Source organism: Pygocentrus nattereri, chromosome 1 (assembly GCF_015220715.1).
Source record: "Pygocentrus nattereri isolate fPygNat1 chromosome 1, fPygNat1.pri, whole genome shotgun sequence".
Classification (NCBI taxonomy): domain Eukaryota; kingdom Metazoa; phylum Chordata; class Actinopteri; order Characiformes; family Serrasalmidae; genus Pygocentrus; species Pygocentrus nattereri.
The window spans coordinates 21877755-21904210 of NC_051211.1; the positions used below are offsets into that span (position 1 = coordinate 21877755).

General features: G+C 36.8%; 1 protein-coding gene across 1 annotated transcript; it reads right to left on the minus strand.

Annotated features, from left to right (window-relative positions):
* Nucleotides 1–1819: 1819 nt before the first annotated feature.
* On the minus strand, nucleotides 1820–26426 carry LOC108443835 (cytosolic phospholipase A2 gamma-like). Its single transcript, XM_037537936.1, has 11 exons — nucleotides 25815–26426; nucleotides 25680–25720; nucleotides 21501–21612; nucleotides 17195–17337; nucleotides 16797–16995; nucleotides 14045–14150; nucleotides 13807–13947; nucleotides 6405–6473; nucleotides 3848–4002; nucleotides 3235–3403; nucleotides 1820–1992 (listed from the first exon to the last, which is right to left on the minus strand). Exons 1-11 carry the CDS (start codon nucleotides 26424–26426, stop codon nucleotides 1820–1822), a joined length of 1920 nt encoding a protein of 639 aa, XP_037393833.1.
* Between the last annotated feature and the right edge of the window lie 30 nt (nucleotides 26427–26456).

The following is a 26456-nucleotide window of genomic DNA, read 5'->3' on the forward strand; positions in this document are numbered from 1 at the left end:
CAATTCGAATGAAGTTGGGAAGTTGTGTAAAACATAAATAAAAACAGAATATGATGATTTGCAAATCCTTTTCAACCTATATTCAGTTGAATACACTACAAAGACAAGATATTTAATGTTCAAATAGATAAACTTTATTGTTTTTTGCAAATATTCACTCATTTTAAATTTGATGCCTGCAACATGTTTACCACTGTGTTACATCACCTTTCCTTTTAACAACACTCAATAAGCATTTGTGAACTGAGGACACTAATTGTTGAAGCTTTGTGGCTGGAATTCTTTCCCATTCTTGCTTGATGTACAACTTCACTTGTTCAACAGTCCGGGGTCTCCGTTGTTGTATTTTGCGCTTCATAATGCGCCACACATTTTCAAAGGGAGACAGGTCTGGACTGCAGGCAGGCCAGTCTAGTACCCGTACTCTTTTACTATGAAGCCACGCTGTTGTAACACGTACAGAATGTGGCTTGGCATCATCTTGCTGAAATAAGCAGGGACGTTCCTGAAAAAGACGTTGCTTGGATGGCAGCAGATGTTGCTCCAAAACCTGTATGTACCTTTCAGCATTAATGGGGCCTTCACAGATGTGCAAGTTACCCATGCCACTGGCACTAACACACCCCCACACCATCAGAGATGCTGGCTTTTGAACTTTACGCTGATAACAATCCGGACAGTCCTTTTCCTCTTTGGCCCGGAGGACACGACGTCCATGATTTCCAAAAACAGTTTGAAATGTGGACTTTTCCACTTTGCGTCAGTCCATCTCAGATGAGCTCGGGCCCAGAGAAGTCGGCGGCGTTTCTAGGTGTTGTTGATATATGGCTTTCGCTTTGCATGGCAGAGTTTTAACTTGCACTTGTAGATGGAACGACGAACTGTGTTCACTGACAGTGGTTTTCTGAAGTGTTCCTGAGCCCATGTGATAATATCTGTTACAGAATGATGACGGTTTTTAATGCAGTGCTGCCTGAGGGATCGAAGGTTACAGGCATTCAATGTTGGTTTTCTGCCTTGCCGCTTACTTCCAGAGATTTCTCCAGATTCTCTGAATCTTTTGATGATATTATGGATGGTAGATGATGAAATCCCTAAATTCTTTGCAATTGCACATTGAGAAATGTTGTTCTTAAACTGTTGGACTATTTGCTCACGCAGTTGTTCACAAAGTGGTGAACCACATCCTTACTTGTGAACGAATGAGCCTTTCAGGGATGCTCCCTTTATACCCAATCATGACACTCACCTGTTTCCAATTAACCAGTTCACCTGTGGAATGTTCCAAACAGGTGTTTTTTGAGCATTCCTCAACTTTCCCAGTGTTTTATTGCCCCTGTCCCAACTTCTTTGGAATGTGTTGCAGGCATCAAATTCAAAATGAGTGAATATTTGCAAAAAACAATAAGGTTTATCCATTTAAACATTAAATATCTTGTCTTTGTAGTGTATTCAATTGAACATAGGTTGAAAAGGATTTGCAAATCATCGTATTCTATTTTTATTTATGTTTTACACAACTTCCCAACTTCACTGGAATTGAGGTTGTAGAAATTGAAAACATTTCTGTCTAATGTGACAATTGCATTTATGATTATAATTTTTTAGTGATACACCAAGTGCAAATGTAAATGAGAAAGAAAGAAAACATCACCCTTACATAACCAAAAACAAAAATGTCACCTTGAATATTTCTATTCTCCATGAAATCAATTACTACTTTGTTACATGCATAATAATGATTCTTTACAATTCACCCACACAAGACATATTGTCTTGAAGTGCTCATATTTCTATATTATGTCTTTCTCCATGAAATTTATGCAGAATTGGAGGTTTTCTTCTCTTTAATGATGTTTTCAATCTCTTTCAGCAGGTTGTCTTTGTTGTTTTTGATGTTTGAACCAGCTTTCTGCAGAAGATCTGTGATCTTACAATGGCTGTAGCTGGTTTGAAAAGTGGAATATTTTTCCTCCCATTTCTTCATTTCTCCTGAGGAAACAGAGACTGGCTGCTTAGACCACCGCTACATTTCTGTTACATCATTTATATATATATATATATATATATATATATATATATATATATATATATATATACATACACAAGCATGGCACTGCGGGCTGCTGTAAAGTCACACTCATATACACTGGTATTTAAATACTGATATTTAATGTGTCATATGTCAATATATTATATATTATAATATAATATATTAAAGCACAACAAGTGGAATGCAACAACCAGGGATGCCATACATATTCATTATAGAGATTCTCTCTGTTTTTTTGTACTGTGTCACTAAAAGTCTTTAATATGTCTTTAAAAATCTCAATATTGATATGATTAAATTAATTAAGCCAGTGATTAAGAAGAAAAAGGACTTTTAATAACTGATGCAAAAGTCAATCAATGATAATAGTACTTTAGTGTTGAACATGATTCCAGGTCAGATTAGTACTCTTTGCCATTACTCACTATACGTAATTGAAGCAACAATCTATTTTGGCTTTAATTTGAATATTAAAATTGAATTGACAGCCATATTATAATTGATATTTGGCAGCTTTTTTGCACCTCAGCTATGCACTTCTTTATTAACTGTCCTGTAGGCTCTAAAATGATCTTGTGACATGGGAGGGGCTTTACAACCTTTGCCACTTTGCATTTAGCTAAATGCAAACATGTTTCATTTTCCAAAGGTGCATGTAGAGTTGAAGGCTGAGTCCTAATGAACACAAAGTTTTCTCCTGCTAGATGTGTTCCTGATTACTGAACTGCTTATTCTGTGTGTAGTGTGACATTGGGTGTGACACATTAACCCACATCCCCAAACTCATACTAAAAACTAGCACCGCAACAGTTATAGGAACAGCACTCCCTTCAAATATTTCAGTATCTCTGTAGCACCACTGATAAAACAATCTGGCACCAGGTCTTAATATACATTGTTTAATATTACTGCAGTGAAACTAATGGAAACACTTTATTTGGGTGGTCCACTGTAGATGCTAAATACATGCCCAGTATATCTTTGAGTAACATTCAACTAAATATCTGTTAAATGCAACTGAACGTGAAGTTGAATTCTCCCAAATCTATCCGTAGACCTCCCCCTCAGCAGATATTTTGTTAATGATTTAAGTATCTATAGATCATCTATAGGGGACCATAAAATTAAAGTGTGACCAACTAATTATATACAGGAATATTTATTTTCAATATGTTAGTTACCTTTGCAGTTTACGCCATTGAAAAGAGGGATGTGAATTACAGTTGGAGCTTTAGAGCCATCTTTAAACACATAGAAGTCCTTTGGTTCTGTATTACCTCCATAGGTCACAGCAACTTCAGGGAAAGGGATTTGAAGGGCTTTGCAGGTTTTAGCAGTTTGGTTCACTGTCTGCAAAAAAAGAAGCAATTCAGTATTCACCACTAACTCCCACAAATTTAGGAACATATATATCGCTGCTGTCTGAAAGAAAATCTTGTATCTCCAAAATGAGAACTTTACAGGTGAAGGAAAAAAAACTACTTTACTTGTAACGTAAGTCAATGGAACCAGACTTTTTTTTCAAGTAAATTCAGGCTGTTTCTTTTGGTCCATTCATCATGAAACTTACACACAATGTAAAGAACAAATACATTTTCAAATTATGTCACAAACTGAAAAACATCCAAAATGGAGGTACAAGGTTTTCTTCCAACATATATATATATATATATATATATATATATATATATATATATATATATATATATATATATATATATATATATATTTTATATAAAACACAGTGACTGGCAGGTGACTTAAAGAAGTTGTGTGTGCGTTTGTGTGTGTTACCTGAAAAGGATCTCCTGCACTGAAGTCAAGGGAAATGATGAGGTCGATGTCTCGTTCTTTTCTCAGCACTGAGAAATAGGGTGAGTTGTGTAATACCCCAGCATCTATGTAGTCTCTCTTCTCTGCTTTAAGGACATTGGTGTTAACACCTTCCACTGATGAGAAAATCAGACACTTTATGAGGCTAATAAGACAGTTTCATTGAATTATTCTGTAATTATTTTGATTGTTATTTTTCCACTTCTCTTCTGCTGTATTTGGAGTAAAAGGTTTCTAGGATAGTTAGAATAGTAGACTTACGCCCAAGGAAAAAGGTGTCTGTGCGTGTCTGGGTTGGCTCAAAAGTTCATAACACATTGTTGGTTTATATGCAGTGCCTATAGCCTGTATCTGTTATTCTCAATCCCAACAACTGAAAACACTGACTGCAACTTTTAAGTTAATGCTTAAAGCCTTAAAGTATTAAAGTATGAAAGTACAAACTCCATTCCAAAAACGTTGGAATGTTGCATGTTTAACACTGTGTTATATCACACTTCCCTGTAACAACATTCAGTAATAGTTTGGGAACTGAGGACATCAATTTCTGTAGTTGTGAAAGCAGATTTTTCCCATATCCTTGCTTGATATAACATTTCAGCTGCTCAATAATATGGGTTCTCTGTTGTTGTATGTTGCACTTTATTATGTGCCACTTGTTTTCAATGGGAGACAGGTGGAGTTCTCTCTTTTCCTCTTAGCTCAGATGCTCGCATGCCGCTTAATGAGAGCCAGCTGATGCTGGTTTGGCTTTGGCAGCATGAGCACCTTTAAAGGAAGTGGAACTGGAGGAGAGATGGAGAGGAACAAGCAGCAGGAGAAACTGTAAAGAGCTGGAATGCTTTTGGGGGAAAAACTAAAAAGTCTGGCTAGAGGACACAGAAAATTGGCCAATTTGTAAGATTTTTTGTATAATCGTTCCTAAATTAAGAAAACTATCCACGGAATGTAAAGAAATGAACAGCTTTGTATTGTGTTGCAGAGATTTCTACTGTGCTTAGCACGCTAACTACTCCCAGCTTATCCTGTCTCATAATATCACTTCATACCTCAAGAGCTGATACTGAGTCACTGTAGTGTTGAAGAGTGTTAAAGAAGTGTTAAAGAAGGATGAGGAGAGACTGTGTGCGGTATAAATTCAACATGCAGTGTCATTTTACATATTGCTCCTTTGGCCTTTACCCAGTCAATCGACTTCATGCTATCAGATGTCCTTTAAGCATGAGTCATTTTAGCGTTGTTTAAACATTGATCAGTCAACTGGAAGTTTGGCCTGATAACACCACAGAACAGACTTAATTTCAGCTTTCTGTTCACTTGAAATTTATCATCTAATATTATGTCACTGGTTAGTCAGAATCAAGCCCATATTATAAGTGTGACAATGCTTGGGTCTGTAGTCTGCTCACTAAGCTAACTGTATATTAGGTGACAAACTCCAAAAGCAGGTTTAATTTTGCCTTTCTGTCCCTTCAACATCAGCTGCTTGACTCCCTCCAAACGGAGTCACTATCATCTAAACTTGAGTCAGTGCTTTAACTGTGGTGAGCAGAGCTCACAGATAATGCAAACAGATAATGCAAACCAGCACCACTCTTCTAGATCACAGCAATGTTTAGCATTTTTAAACTGTTAGTTATGTGGTTTGACATTTATTGAATGACACTTTAAAAGTCATGCACATTACAAATAATGCAGAGCAAAATGGCAAAACAAGCATTTTGCTTCTTTTGTGTTGCTTAAGCAACTCCTCCAACCACTCCAAGTTAATATTGCACGCCGTGGTTTTATTTGGAGACAATTAGATGGTACTAAAAGAGGGATTCTTGGCTATCTTCACTGTGAGGTGCCATCCAATGTTGTACAGTTTTTGGCTGAATCTGAAAAGATAGTGTAGCACTGTATACTTCAGGATTCATCATGCTTCTTGCACATTCCAGACTGAAAAAAAACTAGGCCTTTTAGCTGTTTACTTGTGAGTGAAATAATAAGGGAATACCATGCACCTGGCCATGGAAAAGCAGAGCAGCCAATTGTTCAATTACTTTTGTGCATCCAATGATTGCGGGCTGTGAATGAAAATGGATGTTATTCCTGCACCATTTGCCTGATTTAGATGTAAATACCTTTAAATCTGTTACTTTCAGCTCATACGTATTATTCAGTTTTGATGCCAATGTGCTGTGGTAGATAGCTAAAATAATATTGTTTTATATCCAGACATTTATGAACCTGACATAAATGCCAATTTGAATTGAAGATGAACCTAAACCAGCTATAAAATATTTATTTATGTTTTCCACATATTAACAATAACTGTTGCACCTTAAAGCCTTTGCTGATGTAATCCATTTGTAGGCAACAACATCTGTGGCTTAAAAAAGAAAAAAGCTTCTAAATACTAAACTGAGTGACCACCAACAAAATGAGCCAATACCCAAGTATTGAAATTAATCAAACCAGCTGTAATTAGTTAAATTAATAGTTAAATTAAACTGAACAATGATGAGTTTCCTACCTGTCATGTTGTTGAGATAGTTGTATGTTCTTCCCCAGATCCATTTTCTAAGAACGTGGAACAATTTGCCTAACAAAATAAAACTGAATTAAAATAAAACACAACAAAGCTGATATCTATCCCAGACCTGCTGCTGTTCTCTGTCTTAATTCTATACTACAGTCAGACAAAACTTCTATCAACTGAGATACCAAGGGCTAAAAACACACATATAGAGCCCTGTGAAATCACTTTCTTTTTTAAACTTATTTTGGACCATTCCGATTGTTGCTGTATGAAAGAACAAAGAAACTATAGCAACACAAAGAAAAATTACACTTCACATTCTTTTGCAGAGACTGATGAAATAACAGACCAGTGTGGGTCTCATTAAAGGGCGTTTTCAGTCAGTTTCAGTTTCATTTCGAGAATGTTAACCTCCTCCTTCCAACTTTTTTTCCTATGTATTGCAGTGCTATAGAAACAGGTGTCACCCTACAATCACTTTTCTGTGCTCCTACAGAACTCAGTACTTTCATTGGTTAATCATTTAATAGATTTTTTATTATCTTAGAAACAAAGACAAAAACGGCAGCTGGCAAAATAGAAGCTCGCTGCCTACCAAATAAAAGTGTTTCAGTGTAACAGGGAGTGAGGAGGCAGATGCACATGCTGAGATAAGCGAGATTTTAAGGGCAAATCCAGGGTCATAGTCCAAGGGTCATAGAGCCAACACGGATATATCGGGGGGTAGATGTGACATAAACCAGAATCAAACATACAAACAAAGACCAATACAAACAACACCAGTACAACCAACACAGCAGATAACAAAGACCAGCAAAGACAAGGGGCAAACACAAGGCTTAAATAATAACAGGGTAAACGAGGGATAGGCGCGAAACAGGTGGAGACAATCAGGGGGTGGAGTCATGAAACAAGGGGGCTGGACCAAAACAAACGCACATGGAAGACCAAAACAAAAAGCACATGGAGTGGGAGGAGCCAATCGTGACAATCTGAATCACCAAGTATTTCAGAATACTTTTTTGTATGCATGTCCCTCCAGAAGGTCCCTTTTCATGTGAAAAGTAAAAAAGAAAATAGCAGATAATCATTTCCATGTACACAAACATTGAGATGAAGTTAAGATAATTAAGCAATAGAACACAAGAGTGTGTTATCACGAAATAACATCCTGGCTGAGATTTGGTCGCAATAACACACAACCTCGAGTGTTCTATTCTTTTATACAACAGTTAAACAAATAAAGTAAGAAATTAATAAATTGGCCCATGAACTGGCCAATGAACTGATTGTCGAACCCTCCTGCTACCCACTTCAGACCAGCTGCCCACGCCCCAGCTACCGCCACCTACCTTGGACTGCCCACCCTACACTGATATTTTCATAGACTCCTAGCAATTCCTACTACTAATACTACTGCTATTAATATTAGTAGTATAATCACTTGTAGGTAGTTTGACCAGAGGAGGATGGGTCCCCCCTAGTGAGCCTGGTTCCTCCCAAGATTTCTTCCTCAGCTCTGAGGGAGTTTTTCCTCGCCACTGTTGCCCCTGGCTTGCTCACCGGGGGTTTTTACAGTCTTGTTAAAACTTTGTCTTTTCTGGAATTCTGTGAAGCTGCTTTGTGACAAAATCCATTGTAAAAACGCGCTACAAATAAATTTGATTTGATTTGATTTGAACGTATCGTTTAATGTGTTTTAATGTTAGCAATTCCTTCCGCCAAATTATAGTTCCTTAGCAAGCTATTTGCTGCTACATCACAGTAACGAGCTCCACTCACTCGCTGCACAGCCAGCAGTTCGCTCTCCAGAGCAGGGTCAGCGGATGCTAAGGCACATAGTGTGCAGAGGTCGCCAATTTTTTGCAGTGTCAATCGTTACAGACCTCCAAACTTTATATGACCTTCAGATTAGCTCAAGAACAGTGTAGAGAGCTTCATGGAATAGGTTTCCATGGCTGAGCAGCTGCATCCAAGCCTTACATCACCAAGCGCAATGCAGAGGGTTGAATACAGTGGTGTAAAGCGCCGCCACTGGACTGGACTGACTGTGCACCAGTGCAAAAAGCAGGTCCATAAAGACAGATGAGCGAGTTTGGTGTAAAAGAACTTGACTGGCCTGCACAGAGTCCTGACCTCAACCCGATAGAACACCTTTGCAATGAATTACAGCGAAGACTGCAAGCCAAGCCTATCTGACCTCTCAAATGCACTTCTGGAAGAACGGTCAAAAATTCTCATGAACACACTCCTAACCCTTGTGGAAAGCCTTCACAGAAGAGTTGAAGCTGTTATAGCTGCAAAGGGTGGGCCGACATCATATTAAACCCTATGGATTAAGAATGGGGTGTCACTCAAGTTCATATGTGTTCGAAGGCAGACGAGCAAATACTTTTGCCAGTATAGTGTAAGTGAATAAACAAACAAACAAACAAATAAATAAATAAATGCTTACTGGTAGGAGATAAGTTCACTTGATCAGAGGAAGGATACTTTAGCAGTGGGGTTTCAAATCAGTGATACTTTGTTTTCTTATTTTAACATTGTAAACCAACCCATGTGTCCACAGACGCATTTCTCCTATTTAAGGAGGCTGGATATGTCTGCTCACCACACTGGAAAGCAAAAGTAGCTTGCCTCACATAGTGCTATCGTCTATCAAGGGTTCAGAGGTTTAGAGTAGCACTTACTGGTACTGCTCACAATCCAACAATGAGTAGCTGTTAAAGCAACACAAACAACATGAGAGAAAACAAATAAGGTTGTTCTTTCAGTTTTCAGGAGATGGTAACTGAATGGAAGTTACATGCATTAACATACACAAGTATTGAGATCAACTTAAGATAATGTGTAGTAATCTGTATATTTAGACTCAGTGTAATAAAGTATGCTTTGGTTTTGTAATAGACTTCTGTATTACGAAATGCATTAATTCACAATGTCTTTACTTTAAGTGGAATCTCTTATGTATGTAGAAGTGACAGTAGATGATGTTCTATGAAATTGGGGATAATATTGTTTTTTCAGTGATATCAGTGGATTGTACTATCTAGTATTCTGGATGCTACATTTAAGCTAATGGAATTTTGAAAAATTGACATGACATGACATTTATTATCATCAACTATGCACACAGTAAACACAGCACACGTTTGTTAAGAAGTCAATGTTTGTTGTAAAAAATATGTTCATTTTTCAAAACCTCACATTTCATGCACCTAATATACATACTTAGAAAGATGGTCCCTCAAGGGATTTTCAGTAAAGAAAATGGTTCTTTGTAGAGCCAGAAATACAAAGAACCATTTGATGATTAAAGAGTTCTTTATTGTGAAAGAGTTCTATTGATGGAGAGTGCGTTTTATAACCCTTTATGAAAAGGGTTCTATATAGCATTAAAACTGTCAAGCCTGTAACAACAGAAGAACCCTTTTTGGTACTATATGGAACCCTTTCCAAAAAGGTTCTATATAGAACCCTCGGCAGAATGTTCTCCATCAATCTGAAGAACCATTTAATGATGCAGAAAACCCTTTCATCATGCATAAGGTTCTTTGAGTGTTCAAGGTTTTATATAGAACCACATTCTTTACTAATGAATCCTTAAAGAACCATTTTTTGAGTGTAGGTGTGTATTGGACAGTGAATATTATGTTTCCCTCTAAAAAAGAAAAAAATAATAATAATGTTATTTAATTCATAGCAGAGAACATTGTTTCAGAACATATTTTGTTTTAAAGTGTCCTGTCTCAGGACTGAGTAGGTTAAGCGAAAGACCTGAAACACACACTATAAAAGGGACATAGAAAAAAAATCCTTGTGATATTGCTGCTGTTGCAGTTAAAAAAGAACTATTTACTATTGAATTATTATCTCTTATAGTGGCTGAGTATGTCTGCTCACACCACACAGGAAAGTTATCTTTTTTGTGTACCTCTATCATCTATCAAGGAGTCAGAGGTTCAGAGGAGCACTTACTGGCAGTCATTGTCACTTTCTCACCATTCAAGAAAACAGTACCTGTTAAAGTAACACAAGCAACATGTGAGAAAACAAGCCAGGTTGTTCTTTCAGTTTTCAGGAGATGATAGCCATGAATGGAAGCTACATGCTTTAAACACACATATTGTCAACAGTCACCATGAGAATATTTGTCTCAATCAAAACTTTGCTTTGAAAATGCATGAAGAGTGGGGTTCTACTCACTGGACACAGGCTTGTTCTCATCAAACAAGTCCGAGAGAGAATTGCATACACGGTCGGTGTACTTCTCAAGCTCTGTCTCGGAGATTGTCCTTCTTGATTCTCTTGTTCCCAAAGAAGCCACCTCTCCTGTTTGTTTTTCTGTTTTTTGATCATCTAAGAGAGACGACATATATATATATATATATATATATATATATATATATATATATATATATATATATATATATATATATATATATAATTACAATAACTATACAAATATTATATAAAAACTATATAAAATGTTTGGATAGTTACACCGTCATGTTATCTTGTAATTAAGTAATGTGTTGGTGAACACAACCTTTCAGTAGGCCATCTAGTATATTGATGTACTCTGTAGGATCCTCCTTTGCCATGGCAGACACGTACAGTCCCATGAGTGCTAAGAGCTTTTCACAATCCTCCTGCCCTTCTAGGCAAAAATAAACAAAAAAATGACATAACTGAGCTGGTAGTTGGAGTGATATTGGTTACTTGTGGATATAATAAGCTAACTGAGTCATAAGGTAATTTCAGCATATGGACAGCTGTATTTAAAGAACAAGAACCATAAGTTTACAACCTGAACTCATTTATAATTACTAATGTACACACAGTTTAAGTTTTTGTACTAAGTGTCAATCAAATATTTATTCAGACTGAGTCAAACAGCTGTGTGGGTGCCATCTCAAAGTAACAATGAAAACAATGGACAGTAAGACTCAATCTTACCTTCCTGAGGATGTGCAGGTTCAGGAAAATGGCTCTGTATTTCTGGTTCTCCAAATTTAAAAGAAAGGGTTTGGCATCGTTTTGTTGTTGTGGATCTGAATATGTTCCATGAATCTGGCAAAATGGAATATAGAAATGAATCTACCAAATTTTCAGTTACTTTGATTACATTCGCATTTGTGGCTGGTTCTCTTATCCACTGTGTAGAACTATATCAGGATTAAACTGTAAGTTGCTCAACGTGCAGTTAAGTCCTGTTACAGATGTACACTATTGTTGAAATTCAATGGGCTTCATTCACCAACATTCTTAAGAAGGAATTTCTACTTAAAACCCACTTATACAATTTTCATGAAGATTCTGACATTCACAAGTGCTTCTTACATAGGATTTGTTCTTAGGTAGGAACATAATTCACACAGTCAAGAGCATAAAGGTGTGAACAATTTTTTAAGAACACATCATAGATCTGAGACTTTTTCTTAGGACTTTTTTCAAGAACAAATTTAAGAAAAAACAGGATGATATTGGTGAATGAGGGCCAGTGTTTTCAATAATACACAGCTTGTCTGTTTTTAATAATGAGCAATTAACAAATTAATAAATCATCCTAATGCCAGTCTTCTGCAATACTAAAATGAATATCCATAATGCCTTAATACCCATAACTGTGGGGAGCAATGGTTCCACCAGGTGCTTTGTTCTTGGTCTCTTAATAAAGTCAACAACACTCAATTACCATACAGCTCTGTGTTATATGTTTTGTTCCAAACTTCTATAACACAACCTGATTTATTATCCATTAAATACATTAACACTCAGTAGTCTTTAATAGATAAATAAACAAGGACACTATTAAATAGAAAGAGGTTCATACTAATGTATTCCTCTATTGCCTTGCAGATCTCTTGCTCATCAGCTGCCGCACTCCCACACAGGCCTGTACAAATTCCAAAGATATGAACAAGAGCAAAGAATTTATTAACACTGAGACCTTGATAATTCTTTATTTTACAGTGCTTTAAGTTCTAGGTTAAAGCAGGTGTTTATAAACAGTTTCTCCGTATTTGGAATATTCATCTATTGCTGTGTCTTAATGGAAAAAAGGGTGAATAATTAAAAAAAAAAGTGAAGACCAGTACTGATGCTGAAAAAACTAATATAATTGGTCCTTATTATAGTTCCCATCAGTATAATATAGTTCCCATCAGTTAAAATATTTAAAATATTAACACACAGAAATACCTTTGCATGACTCTTTATGCAAAAATCTGCTTTGGAACAGAAGGTCAGAGGATTTTTTAGTCAAGCAACAACCATGCTATAGATGTTTAACCAGAATTGGTTGCAACTGTCGCTGCTTTGCTCACTGCATTGTCAACAGCTTTGAGTCTGCTTCAAATTTGCACTGAACTGTCTGCTCTGCTCCAACATATCGCTAGAGGCTGGCCATCTAAATCCAAAGCTGTGTGCCTAGAACTAGCTCCATCCTTTCATCTATAAAAAATAATCTCTCAGTGAAAAACTATTTAGTGTTCAGAGAAGTGGCAAGTGAAGCACATCAAGGGATCGTATATATGCAGCAGTGGCTTTGAAAATACTACCGGTTGCCTGAGTTGGACAAATTGGTTTAATCTGCCTTTAAGTCGTATGAACTCAAACATTAGTGTCCCTGCCCGCTCCCCTCCAACCAGTTTCCTTTCCTGAAAAGCCATCGCGAAAGCTGGCCATTGACATTGTTGGGCTCTTTGAAACAAATACATAGGATTGCCAGTATACCCTTTCTTTCATAGATTACTATAGTAAGTGGCCAGAATTTGACTTCTCTTCAAATGTCACTATAAAGGATGTCACCTCTTGCAATACAGAGTGTCAGTGTACCAACCAGCAGCAAATTGCACAATTGAGCAGTTTAATCAGATTTTGAAGCAGTGTGTACAGATGGCAAATTCAGATTCTATGCCATGGAAGTTTATTATTACTGAGTTTTTGAATCAATTTCTTTGAAGTCTTTGATCTGTCTGATGGCAGCAAATAAGCATTAAACTTTCTGTGCTTACTATCCTGAAAAAGAGTTACCTTATGTGAGGTTGGTTGACTTGTAGTGCTCCAGCAGTTAACTGCTTTTATTCCTAACATTAATGCTTAGAAATTTAAAGAATAATCATTATTATTAGTTTGTTAGTTAATTATTATTAGATTGAATAGGGTTTAGTGATTGACATGACTAGTGGTTGAGCACTGCTGGGTCTGTAAGCATGCACTGTATGTTTTGTTCCAACCTTCCATAACACAATATGTTTTATTATGCATTAAATAAAACGCACTCAGTGGCCTTTGGTAGACAATTAAATGAAGAGACAGAGAGAGGCTCTAAAATAAGGGGGGTAATTAAGAAATAATATCTATTTTTTTTTCTTCATATGATTTGTATTACCTTGTAAGTACAGCATGTCCATCTCAGGCTGGTCTTTAATCTTCTTTCCTTTTTCAAACTGACTTCCCAAACAGGAGGAATCCACAAAAGCTCCAGAGAGAGAATAACCTGACTCATCTGGAGTGATCTCAAACCAGACATCTACAAACGGACGTTTGTGTAAGTTTTCTTTTTTCCTATACACTACACACACACACACACACACACACACACACAAAGACACACACTTGAAATTTACCTTGATCCAGTCCATCATGTTTACACTGCTTGTCAATCACAGTGTAAATGGGATACGGGTTATTGGTGTAGTTGCTCCTCTGCACTGAGAGACTGTCTTCATCTATCTGTGAAATACAGAAAATACAGAATGCTACAGTGGGGTCCAAAAGTTTAGTGGAAATGCTTCTATTTCACATTTTTTTAATTTAATTCAAAGTTCTTCATTACAAATTATATTGCAAGCATAACAAAGAAAGAAAGGTAGATTCTTTGAAATATTTACAACCCCATTTCATGACACCAATGATTTTTTTACAGATGAGCTTGAAGCAACAGAGAAATTAAGTTTCAGTGTAGTTAGACAGTTTGTTTCTAGCTGCTTTTGGACCAAGAAGCAGATCCTCTATTAGAGGAGTTAAGTAGGGGAACGTTACTCAACATCCAGTCTTTTATGTCTTTTATACAGTCTTCAATCTTGCTAAGTTTAATTTTATCATCCGGTTCACTTGATATATATATATATATATATATATATATATATATATAAACTGGTTGTCATCAGCAGAGCAGTGATAATTTATACTGTGTTTACTGATAATGGTGCCCAGTGGTAGCATATATATTGTGAATAATATAGGTCCTACAACAGAGCCTTGTGGAACACCATACTTTACTTTTGCAAGAACAGATGATTCACATTTTACATTAACAAACTGATAGCGATCAATGAAGTAGGACCTGAACCAGGAAAAAAGCTATTCCTGTTACCCCTACAAGGTTTTCTAGTCTATCTAGTACAACCCCAATTCCAATGAAGTGTTGCAGGCATCAAATTCAAAATGAGTGAATATTTACAAAAAAAACAAAAGTTTATCCGTTTGAACATTAAATATCTTGTCTTTGTAGTGTATTCAATTGAATATAGGTTGAGAAGGATTTGCAAATCATTGTATTCTGTTTTTATTTATGTTTTACACAACGTCCCAACTTCATTGGAATTGGGGTTGTATATAACTTCAGAATAGATTAGGAAATTTGCATTGAAGTCACTATAAGTTACTGAATAATAAGCCTGAGATTGGTAAAATGAATAAAACTGCACCATTAGCATGCTGTGTGAACACATTAGGCTACTAAACTGTAGAGTTTATGGATCTGGGTGCTGCTTTGCTTCGATTGGCTATTAGAGCTAAATCTTTTACGTTTGAATCGCTGTTTCTGCTAATTTGTGTACTTTTTCTCAAGGGTGTTGAACAAGGGCCAGGTCCAGAGTCCAGAATGATTGATGCAACACAAACAAATGGAAATCTGTTTTTCATGCTTACATCAAAAAAAGGGTTGATTTTTATTTTCAACAAGAAACACATAGCTCTACTTGAGATTTTAATCTGTTTTGAATTAATTAGTCAGGAAAAAATGTGGCTAGGCGAAAGCAAATGGGAACTACTCATGGTGGATGACAATAAACAATGCATTTTTATTAATATTTATGGAGAAAATTATATATTTAAACTCAGTAGTCTTTGAAGAAATAGAGGGAAAGGTTGCATATCTATACAGCAAATATTTACAATGCCTTACAAAAGTATTCACCCCCCTTAAAAATCATCAAATTCATCTGGATTACAAATGACACACAGATTGGGCCTCATACTCATATCTTTTTTCTTAAATTTGTACTTGAGAAAGGTGCTAAGATCTGTTCTTACCAAACAACAAATAAGCAAATATTGGTGAATGTCAAGTGGGTTTTAAGAAGAAATTCTTCTTAAGAACAATTAGTAAACGAGGCCCCTTTTTCTGGCCAGTATTTTTGTCAACCAACATGTTCTTAAAGTAAATTTTCAAGCTAAAATTAGTTATTTGTCAGCAGATCTTATTAGTAATGCTGTTTACATAAGTACTCAACCCTGTCAGACTAATGCTTAATAGAGAAATCATTTGCTTCCAAAACAGCTTTTGCTTCAACACCTGATGCAACACCTACATTTTCATAGTTTTCCCTCAGATTCACAGTCTGATCAATGGTACTTGAATTAAGGGGGTGTTTCATTCATCAATGTTGAAGTTTTGTAATGAAGCACAAATTGAGGCGTTGTTGGGGCTATATCTTTCAGCTGTGTAAATTTGGAACTTCTACAGCACAGGGGATGAATACAAAGGCAATCAGCATTTTCCAGTTACTAATTTTTGTCATAGTATTTTTTTTTTCATACACATAAAACTAAATGATGCCAACTTATTTGCATTTCTTTTTGCTAATAGACTGTTACTGGGCTTATTGCTCCATCTCAGTCAAGCTTCATGAAAGGAAGACACATCTGTAATAACACTCGACTTATGCTTGACCTTTTGGTTTAGCCATCATACTAATGATGAAAGTCTAATTCCGTTCATTGCACAGATAAAATTACAATGTTCTGTTTATTTGTTATTTATGTATTTTCATTTGTACTGCCTTTTCAAAATTACACTTATTGCCAAGATCAATAATTTTGCTTGTCTCCCCCCCAAATATGTAACATTCTAAATATTCAGTAAATAAATATTAATTGTGCATGAACGTGTGCAGAAGTACATTCTCTGTATACTTATTTTCATGCAGACAAAGAACAAAACATGTACTTTTACTAGGGGTACCCAAACATTTGCATACAGCTAGATATGCAGTTTTTTGCCTCTTTCTTTTGTGATTGGATACTTCTGATTTTGTTATAGTTTCTGTCTGCAGCAGATAGATTTTAAGCACCATTTGGGCTGGAGATTCTTACCTCATTAACCATGTTAGATATAATCAGTGCTGTCCACACATCCGTCAGGCTGAAGTTGTCCTTTTCCATGTATTTCATTAGTTTTTGAGCCATCTTCTTCTTACTGACCTTTGTGCCCGAAAGTCTTTGAATGATGTTATTTTTCAGAGTTTTCAGTTCAGAGGACCAGTTTGGTTCTTTATATAATGAAGACATGCACCTTCAAAAACAGATGAGTGTGTTTTAATTTCCTGTTTTTTATTTTTTCATTTTTAAGCCTCTGGGCTTCTGCCTACTGCAAAGACCAGCCCTGGAGATGCACAGACACCCCAGCTACATATGCAGAACTAATTTTATTTAGTCTAAATGTATGGATCTGTAAGAGTAATTGAAATATCTTATATGTTCTGTATCAGTACCAGGTAGATCCTGAAACTCCACTCAGGTACATGATGCAGTCCAGTAGTCCCTCTTCTTCCAGCTGGCTCAGTGATCCCAGCAGCCCAACCATCGCTCTCAAACCACCACCAGAGCCCAGCACTGCAATGTTAGGCACCTCATCCTGCCATTAACAAAACACAAATCCTAAACACTATACAAAACAGCAACATCTTCATCTCTGCTATGTCACTGAAGTGTGTGTGGAATGTGTTACTGTCTTTGTGCTGTAAAGATTCAGTTTTGTCTTGTGTTACTACCAGGGGCGTTGCCTGGGTATGTAAAGATCCGGGGCTCTGCCCAATTAATTATATATATATATATATATATATATATATATATATATATTTTTTTTTTTTTTAAATACGTACCCTGATATATAATGTTTAACACTATAATATGGAGTTATATTTTTTTATTCAACAGATTTAAAATTTAACAAAGGGTGCACAAATTCTGCAGAATGACTGTTGGTGACCTAAAGAGCTTTTCTAAAGGATCTAACTAATTCCGAAGCTGACTAGTGACAAGCTGCATTTTATTAAGCACACAGTGGGTTTGATCTGTGTGTTTTGATTCGGAGACGTGTGTTTTTAACCAGCTATCAGACAGCTCCACAAACAATGTCATCACAGTTTACATAGTTAACTACCGTTACCTTTCTCCTTGAAAAAACGCCGTATATCCACTTTCTTTCACCGTCAGCTACATGCAACCTGCTGCCAAAAATGGCTAGAGCACATGTGGCTCTCCTCCGCGCCCGCAAAACCAGCAAGCTGATTGGCTGTTTCTCCTGAAAGGCGGAACTTTATCCTTGAAGCGGCACTATGATTGGCGTTAAGAGATTTCCTATTCTCACAGCAGCATTGGCCTCCTCATTAATAGTACAGCTGAGCGAAAAGGTTCGGGGCTACTGGATAATCATTCGGGGCTGAAGCCCCGGAAGCCCACCCCAGGCGACGCCCCTGGTTACTACTAAAAAGCAATTGTTGTTCAAGGATGCCTCTGGGCCACACCTCTTCTTAATGGATGCCACTATATTTATGATGCACTTTCATTTACATAATATTTAAGACTGAAAGAAATAATTATCCACAAAGGAAAAACAGAACTGTATAGTTTAGTGTAGTGTAGGAAAGCATAATATAGCAAACCAAGGGCTCTATTTCTGTGCCTGTGTAAGTGCATTCTAATAGCATAAGGCCTACATATTACTAATTTGGTTGAAAGCATGTCCATTTACACCTGTTTGGTATTTTGGTGGTAATACTTTTTGGGTAGAGTGGCATAACAGTGACACTCAACCCCCTCCCCCCCAGCATAAGGGTGTTTTATAACTCAATTTGGTCTAAAATGTGCTACCACCTTCTTGGATCTAAAGCATAGTCATAGCACAAGAGGAAACATACGTTTTGTGATGCTGTCACAGGTGGGAGTGACAGATATAGTTTTGGTATTTTTCTGACCAGACTCTTTCTCAGAGCAGACTCTAACACAGCGCAGAGTAGTGCAACTGTAAACAGATCAACAAGAAACATTATAAAAAGGAATGCTTACATTGGCTGTAGAGACAGCCAATCAGATCAACTTCTCTCATTCCCTTAAAAGCAACTTGAGTGCTATTGATTGTGATATTTTCCCAATGATGGAAGATCACAGCCTTCCTACAAAATACACAACATTTTAAACATATATTTATTTAAAGATTTTAAACATATGTTTATTTTAATGCTAGAAACATTATTATTAAAAGGACAGTAAAATACACCATTCATCAGAAACGAATTGGTAGCACTTTATGTCATGGGTTTTAATTATTTAACTTATTATAATACTTGTAAATGCTTGTATTTAAAATTTTCAAGTTTAGTATACAAGGTCTGAGCAACTAATGTGTGACCTAGTAGGTACATTTCAATTTTTAATGCTTGTAAGTTATAAGATAATGGCAAGTACTACCAAACTGCTTCAGTAAATATATGCCTATGTGCTAGAGAAGAACTGCTTACAGGTACAGGTGACAAAGATGTAAACATTGTATCTACCACTTTTTCAGTATAGCATGTTAGTGTAAAATATGTTCAGTGTTAGTGGTGCCTTCACAGATTTGCAAGTTGCCCAGTAACACCCGCCTATGCCACGGCAGACTCTGAACTTAAAGCCAATACAGTTAGGTCCACAATGTTTCAGGGTCTGACATTAGTGTTTCTGGTCATTACTGTGTGATCTTTGATGCTTTGTTAAGTACATCTAGTAACAAAATAGAAGTTGTAACTAATTCATAAAAAAAGTACTTACAACAGCTGAACAGAAAATTCTGAGCTTGCAAATTGTATTGATCCATGTAATACTCAATGTAATACACACTTCATTAAATGAAATGCCTTTTGAGTTAATGACAGGTAGGGCAGTAAGATAACTATTAGATTCAGGACATTTAGCAGAAGGACATACAGGACTATTTTATGAGGAATTGGGACGAATTTTAAATGTTCTTATTGATTCAATTCAGAATAAATAGTTCAGATACTTCATCTCATTATATTTGTTTTGGCCTTTGTTGTAATTTTAGTCTTCATGAATCTGGTTTATCAAGCTCACTCAAACCCAAGTGAGATTGTCAGCATGTAGGGACTCTCTGGCTGTCATATCAACAGCACTGGTGTTAGCAATGAAAACAATATCACATCTGAATGTTCCACTAATCACCAAGAACTTCCACTGTGGAATACTTCCTACAACTGGATTAATTTAACGGATTCTTGGTGCTGAAAGTAACTGCCACACAAACATAACTAATGATAAAGTTACAAGTTGATTGATCAAAATATCCGATAACCGCTTCGCTCAAGTTATCCACCAAATGTCTTAAGAGAGTTCTTAAAATTGCCCAAATAAGAGGTTTTCCAACTTCCTCTTGAGTTTGAGCTGCCTCAATTGTTGCCACTTCATTCAAGGCATACTTGGACCATGTAGTTGACCAATGAGTGGTACTGGTATGTAGGAACAATAATGCCACCACCGAAAAAACATGGTTTGCATGCTAAGAAAAGTAATAGTCTTCTTAAGACTGTAATCTTCACGAAAAGCAGTGCATGGTGTCACACCTATAATTCCTAAAAAGTAGGGGCAATATTGCAGATGCTGAGTACTCCATGTTTTTCAGTTGAGCCTAATCCTTTTTGAACATCCTAATGATTCTCTTGCTCTATCATTCCTTTAATCCTCACAGGAGAATCATCAGGCAAGCAGATAAAGTTGTGCCAAATGCTGAGTGTTGAAAAGGTCATGAGATCATGTTTCTTCTATCTCTCTGATAGGTTTGTTTTTTTCAGACTAATGATGCCCCCCCCTTCACTTGCATTGACACCTCTCTGGACCTCATATTGAGAGTTTCCATGAGCTACTACCATATTCAATTCTTGGAATCAATTCTAAACCGATCATTACCGCTCCTTAACTTGTCATGAAATAAAGAGGACACAGGTCACCCCATGCCATGAAACTGCTTATTTGACAACTATCTAGTTACTTTTGAGCCTGTGAATCTATTTCTTTGTTATTAGCCAATGAATATAAGGCCACCCATTCATTCATACAAATAATCTTTCACATGCCCTCAATAAGTTTAAAGAAGTGTTATGTTAGACTATAGCTTTTTCCCCTTTATCATTTTTGAATTTGGATATCTGCATTTTCATGTTTGTTGGCTGTTGACCTGGACAGTTTACTGTCCTGAATGTGTTAATAAAAGCAATTGCAAATGCATGTAACTTTGCCTCCTGTGAGTGACATGTTAATGGATGCAGTGTTGACTCCAAGGGAGAAATGTACTTTCAGGAACTATTTTTAATGGATCAAGTGTTTCAGTTTAATGCTGTAGAACTTTAGTTGCAAAAGTATCTAGGGTGGGTGGGGGAGCAAATGAAATTCCTTTATTCAAAGCTGATCCAAAGAGTGGCCTGTCCAATTGAAGATCAGTTTATCAGATGTCTGGGATGGACATGTTTGGTACTTTTGAGATGAAAAAATAACATTTCCTATCATTTCTAACCATTAAAGAAGCAGATGAGTGTGAAGGGGCGTGCGTTCAACCAAAATAATAATATGCTGGCCTTACACTGTTAGATTGCACTTGCACTGGCATGAAAATAGAGCCATTGGTTTGCTGTATTAAACTTGGTTAAACTACACTAAAAACAAAGCCCTACACCCTATTTTTTCACTTGAGCTATAATCATGAAAATACAGCCCTAAAAGTTTTACATGTAGAAGAATATGATTTACCTCACTGCAAGATATACCATGCTGCTTCAGGCACTGTAAAACAGTCTGTCTTCTTCTGGACACATGCTGCTTCTCAGCTTCATTCAGAGAGTAACCAATTCTGACCTCACTGCTAGATACATTAGACAAGAACAGATAAAACAGTTCATATATTTAATTGATACATGCACAGATAAAAATGTGAGTGTTTTAGTAGATCGTCTTCTAGAATTGTAATAATAATAATTGATACAAATACCTTTTTGTTTTTTTGTCTTGGTCCATCTATGAAAACAATGTATAAAAAAAGAGCATCATAAAGAAGAGAACAACATATATGTGCCACCTTAGGGGTCACCTCTTTACTGTATTTGCTCAACTGAAGTTTATTATATGAGCCTTAGAGGGTTGACTTCAGAATTCATAAATCATGGACTTGGATATTCTTGAAAAGGGTGGCATCTGAAAATCAGCATATTTTGCTTGAAGATGTGTTCAGTGTTAATGGTGGATTCACTGGTGTGTTACCCACTAATGCAATTAAATACCATTAAATAACAGACTCTGGCTTTTGAGCTTTAGACTGGTAACATATGAAATAATTAAGCAATTACTAAAGTTTTCTGTACGTTATCTCCAACCCTCTCAAAAACATTTCGCATTTTTTGCATGCATGGCTCTTCCTCTTGTGCTGTAAGTGATGACTTCTGTAATGTGGATGTGAGTGCAGGTCAAAAATGATTGAAACAGGGTCTTAGATTTATCAGATTAGTTATTTTATATACATACAGGAGAGGAATTGAAATGTTTTGCAGATCGTTGTACAAAATTGTTGGTTTAGAGACCAATGAGATAACAATGGCATGAGTTTACTTAAGGTATGTTCATTGTATGAATACCCTTATAGTTAGTGTTATAGACTCCAGTGCCCTTTATAGATAATGCCCTTTACAATGTCCATAACACAGACAATAAGGCTAAAAAATAATGCAATCAAGCATATTTTCAGATGTTCTCTTGATTGCAGCTGTCAGGACTTTACTGAAGTAACACAACCTGGATTATTCAATTTTAAGTAACATCAGGCAATTTTTTAATCTGCTATTCTAAAAACATGCTGAATACTTTTTTGGTGCAATTAAATCATAGTACTTTATTTCAAGTGAAGTACTTTTTATGTTGCTATTTATTTTTAGTAACTGTATTATCACAATAGTGATAGAAATCAAAAGTAAATAAGCATATAATATAGACCCAACAGCAGGGTATAGGCACAAGGCACAAGGCTATGTATAATTACACAACAAGTGCTCTGGCAAATTCTTAATCCACTTTAACTACTATTCATGGCTAAAAGCAAAAAGGGCATCATAATATCCCCCTAAACTGAAGTGTTACTGAAAACTAGAGAGTCTCAGCAAACTGAAGTGACTTATTCCATGTCATGTGGAGGGTAGGAAACTTGATGATTGCCACTTGTTGCCTGAAAAGTTAATAACACCTTTCTTTTTTAAGAGACTCTCATGAATGCCACTACATATAGGCAGCTTTAAGTACTCAAAACGTATTTGTGCAGCTCAGCTTGCAAATGCTTACAAACTGTAAAATACTGGATCTTGCTTAATGCCAACATATGTGAGTTTTTCTGAAACAAGTATCCTCTGATTAATAAACTATTCGTATATAGTGTTGATGTTTTGAAGGAATAAATACATTTTGAGATGTTTCTGCTGAATTTCTGTATTCACTGTAGAGTTTTGGCTTAAAATGAACTGCTGTGCCTAGTTACGTGTCTCCATCTATTTTTGACTTTTTTAATTTGGATAGTGTTGTTTTCACAGCACTGTTTTCTCTCAGTCTTAGCCTTTTAATAAAACTGTATTTCTGTGGCCAAATCTACAAATTCTTGCATACTTTGTTACACAACAGTTACACAGTTATAAATATCTGACACTTAACATGAAAAAATTGCATACCAATTTGCTTAATCACAAATTTTAGTTTAGACAACAAAATAATAATGGATATAGAGATAAACTCTTGAATGTGTGTAAACCGGCCAGTCACAACTGATTCGCATCTGAGCTGTTTTTCAACACAGGTATTGACTTACTAAGACATAACAAGGAAGTACACATATGTACATGTATAAGAAAGAGAGGACCTTATGACATAGGTCAGTTAAAGCGACAAGTATAGTATCTATGACTGTTTTCTTTGATATTTTATAGTTTCTATTACTTTATTACTTGCTCATTTACAATAGAGATATATCATTTGCAATGTTTTTCTGAGGTAATGAGTTTTTTTTTCATTAACAGCAAATGATTTGCCAGATTAACAAAAATAATATTTTATGTGATAACAATGAACTCAAATAAGTATTTTCAATGAAGAACAAATATTTCATTTAGATGAATATAATCAATATTTTCCACCAATTCAAAGCCCAAACACTTCAAATCAATTTCTTCTCTGTTCCACCTTTTACAGGGTTGTTTACAAGATCAGCCAAAGAAGAATAGGTACAAATATAAGGCTGCTAGTGTTAGCCTACCTTATTGATGCCTCTATTTGGAGTGGTGCAGAGAAGCCTGTGGCAATGTAAGGAAGAACAGAATGATGTATACAAGAATACAGATAAAATAATCAAATGAGCTTGTTTCCTTTAAAATTTGAGAAATCATTCAGATTTTGATTAAATGTTCTCTGGTTTTTTATGCTGTTTTATTGCCAGTAGTATGGTATACAATATTATAGTGAATAGTATATTGTGTATAGCATATTGGGATAAAATATATTAAAATTAAATACTATATTATGCTTTAAAATAATTACATTTCATAAACTTGTCAAGAAAAGAAAATGCAAAGTATGTATCTTTCATGAGTATCCCCTAGTGCATTTATCAAAAAATCTGCTATTGGCTGGTACACCCTATATCATTTCATGTTAGAATGACAGACAATGTCAGTGCAATAATAATGTTTTCTTGTAGGAAAACAAAACAAAACACTTGCAGTCCTCTTTTTCCCTATTTACCTATTATTATTAAGCAATGACCAACTTTTACTAGCAGTAGAAAATCTATTTATTTATGTTGGTTATGAAAATTTTTCATAAAGTTTTTTAACCATACTCTGTTTATTTACATACACTGGGAAGCACTTTTTTATTATATAAAAAATGCTGCATAAACAAAGTTAAATGAATTATTACACTGCAATAAATATAAGTAGTCCTGAGATTGCTTTATCTAGCTGCAATAGGATTTTTGGTTGTAACTGTTATGCAGTATAAAAATGGTTTGTCAGTTAAAAAAAAAAAAAACATTTTACTGTGTAGTTATGTATTTATAGTAACTGCTGCAGTTGGCATGAAATTTGTCAACTAAAGTACATACCTGTAGTTGTGGATGCCAAAGTCTCTAAGCAGAGTGTGAATTTACAAGCAAAGTATGAATTTATAGCAACAAGGGTAATGGTGGTTTGACGTAGAAAGGAAGGTAAACCAGAAAGTGAAAATAAGAAAACAGGTTTTATGGTTTCCATAGAATGTCTGGGGGGTAGGGTGGGGATAATAGTTGGAGTAAGATGGAAATTTTGTATCATGAAATTGTACATTTTTGTCATCTTTAGTTGCGATTTATCCGATGGAAGAGGGACTTTTATCTGAAAGAAGTCAGGCTTTTTATAGATGGGGTATTTATGTAACTTTGAGCACACTTAGATGCCTTTAGTGATAAGTTTTACATGTAGGTGGAAAAAAAGATAACTAAACACAACTTTTTTTCTATTATATATGAGCTGTTATACTTTTCAGAAGTGTATTACATCCAAAATATTGTGGCGAGCATGGGGTTTCTTGCGATTGGTCACGTAGCGGCCCCCCAGTCTGAGTAGGAGGGGCCATGCAAATGTGGCTGTTGCCGTCTTCACCCTCTTGCAGAAGTGTAGCTAGTTCGATGGCCTGGGTGCGGTTTCCCCCAGCTTAGGGGGTTCTGGTTTCATGCTCTGTGCAGTTTGAATGCAGTAAGTGAGCAGTAACCCAAATAAAGACCACTTTTGGCTATGAGCATGTTTTCTGTCTCTGAGTGTACCGGCTGGTCGTCACAATGGTGTCAGAAGTGGAAGGCGCGGAAAGGGAGAAAGACCGGGTGTCCTCGCCGTCGAGCTTCGCACAATGGTGAGATAAGCCTACCCAGATTTCTCGGCCAGCGTGTGGGACAAGCTCGCGTTAGCCTGCAGCGGCACGTCAGGCTGAGCAAAGTCACCTCACTCAGCCAAGCGGTGGAGGAAGCAGAGAGTGCGGAGCTCATCCTGAAGGATGCAAGACCTGCCGCCTGCTACCAAGTCGACGTAGAGGAGGAGGACGAACCATTAGCGTGTCAAGTTCACTCAGCGCTAGTTCCAGCAAGAGCCGCTGGTGGAAGCCCCATCCGATGCTGGCGCTGTAAAAAAACGCGGACACAAGGCCAGCCAGTGTCGCGCCCCAGAGCCGGCGGGAAATGAGAACAGGGAGGGGTGGGGTGCCCCTGACAGCCAACACCCTTGAGCGAGAACTGGTGGTGGGGAGGCTGGGCACAAGACACGGACTCTGGCTCAAGTGCACCATACAGGGCGTTCCAGTCACAGCCCTGGTGGATACCAGCTCTACCGTGTCAATCATCCGGCCGGGCACTCTGCACCTGCTCCAAGAGAATGCCGTTGTGGAATGGGACCCCACCGACACCGTGCTGAGGTCAGTAACTGATGTCTGCATCCCAAGAAATGCCTCCTCCTCCAGCGCAAAGTGCAGTTCCTGGGCCATGTGGTCAGCGAAGACGGAGTGGCTACTGATCCGGGAAAAGTGCAGTCTGTCCGGCATTGGCCTACAAGGGTTCACGGACATCGCAGCTCCCCTCCACCGGTTGACGGAGAAAGGCGCAGCATTCCAGTGTTCCAGCATTTCGGCATCTCCGCGACGTGTTGTGTGCAG

Excerpts from the sequence above, each read along its gene's own strand:
- LOC108443835 (XM_037537936.1), bottom strand. The coding sequence starts at position 26,426 with ATGCTGGAACACTGGAATGCTGCGCCTTTCTCCGTCAACCGGTGGAGG. Across the intron at positions 16,996-17,194 it reads GGAGTTTCAGGATCTACCTG|GTGCATGTCTTCATTATATA; the intron begins GTACTGATACAG and ends CTGTTTTTGAAG. Across the intron at positions 4,003-6,404 it reads CTATCTCAACAACATGACAG|TGGAAGGTGTTAACACCAAT; the intron begins GTAGGAAACTCA and ends TTTTCTCATCAG.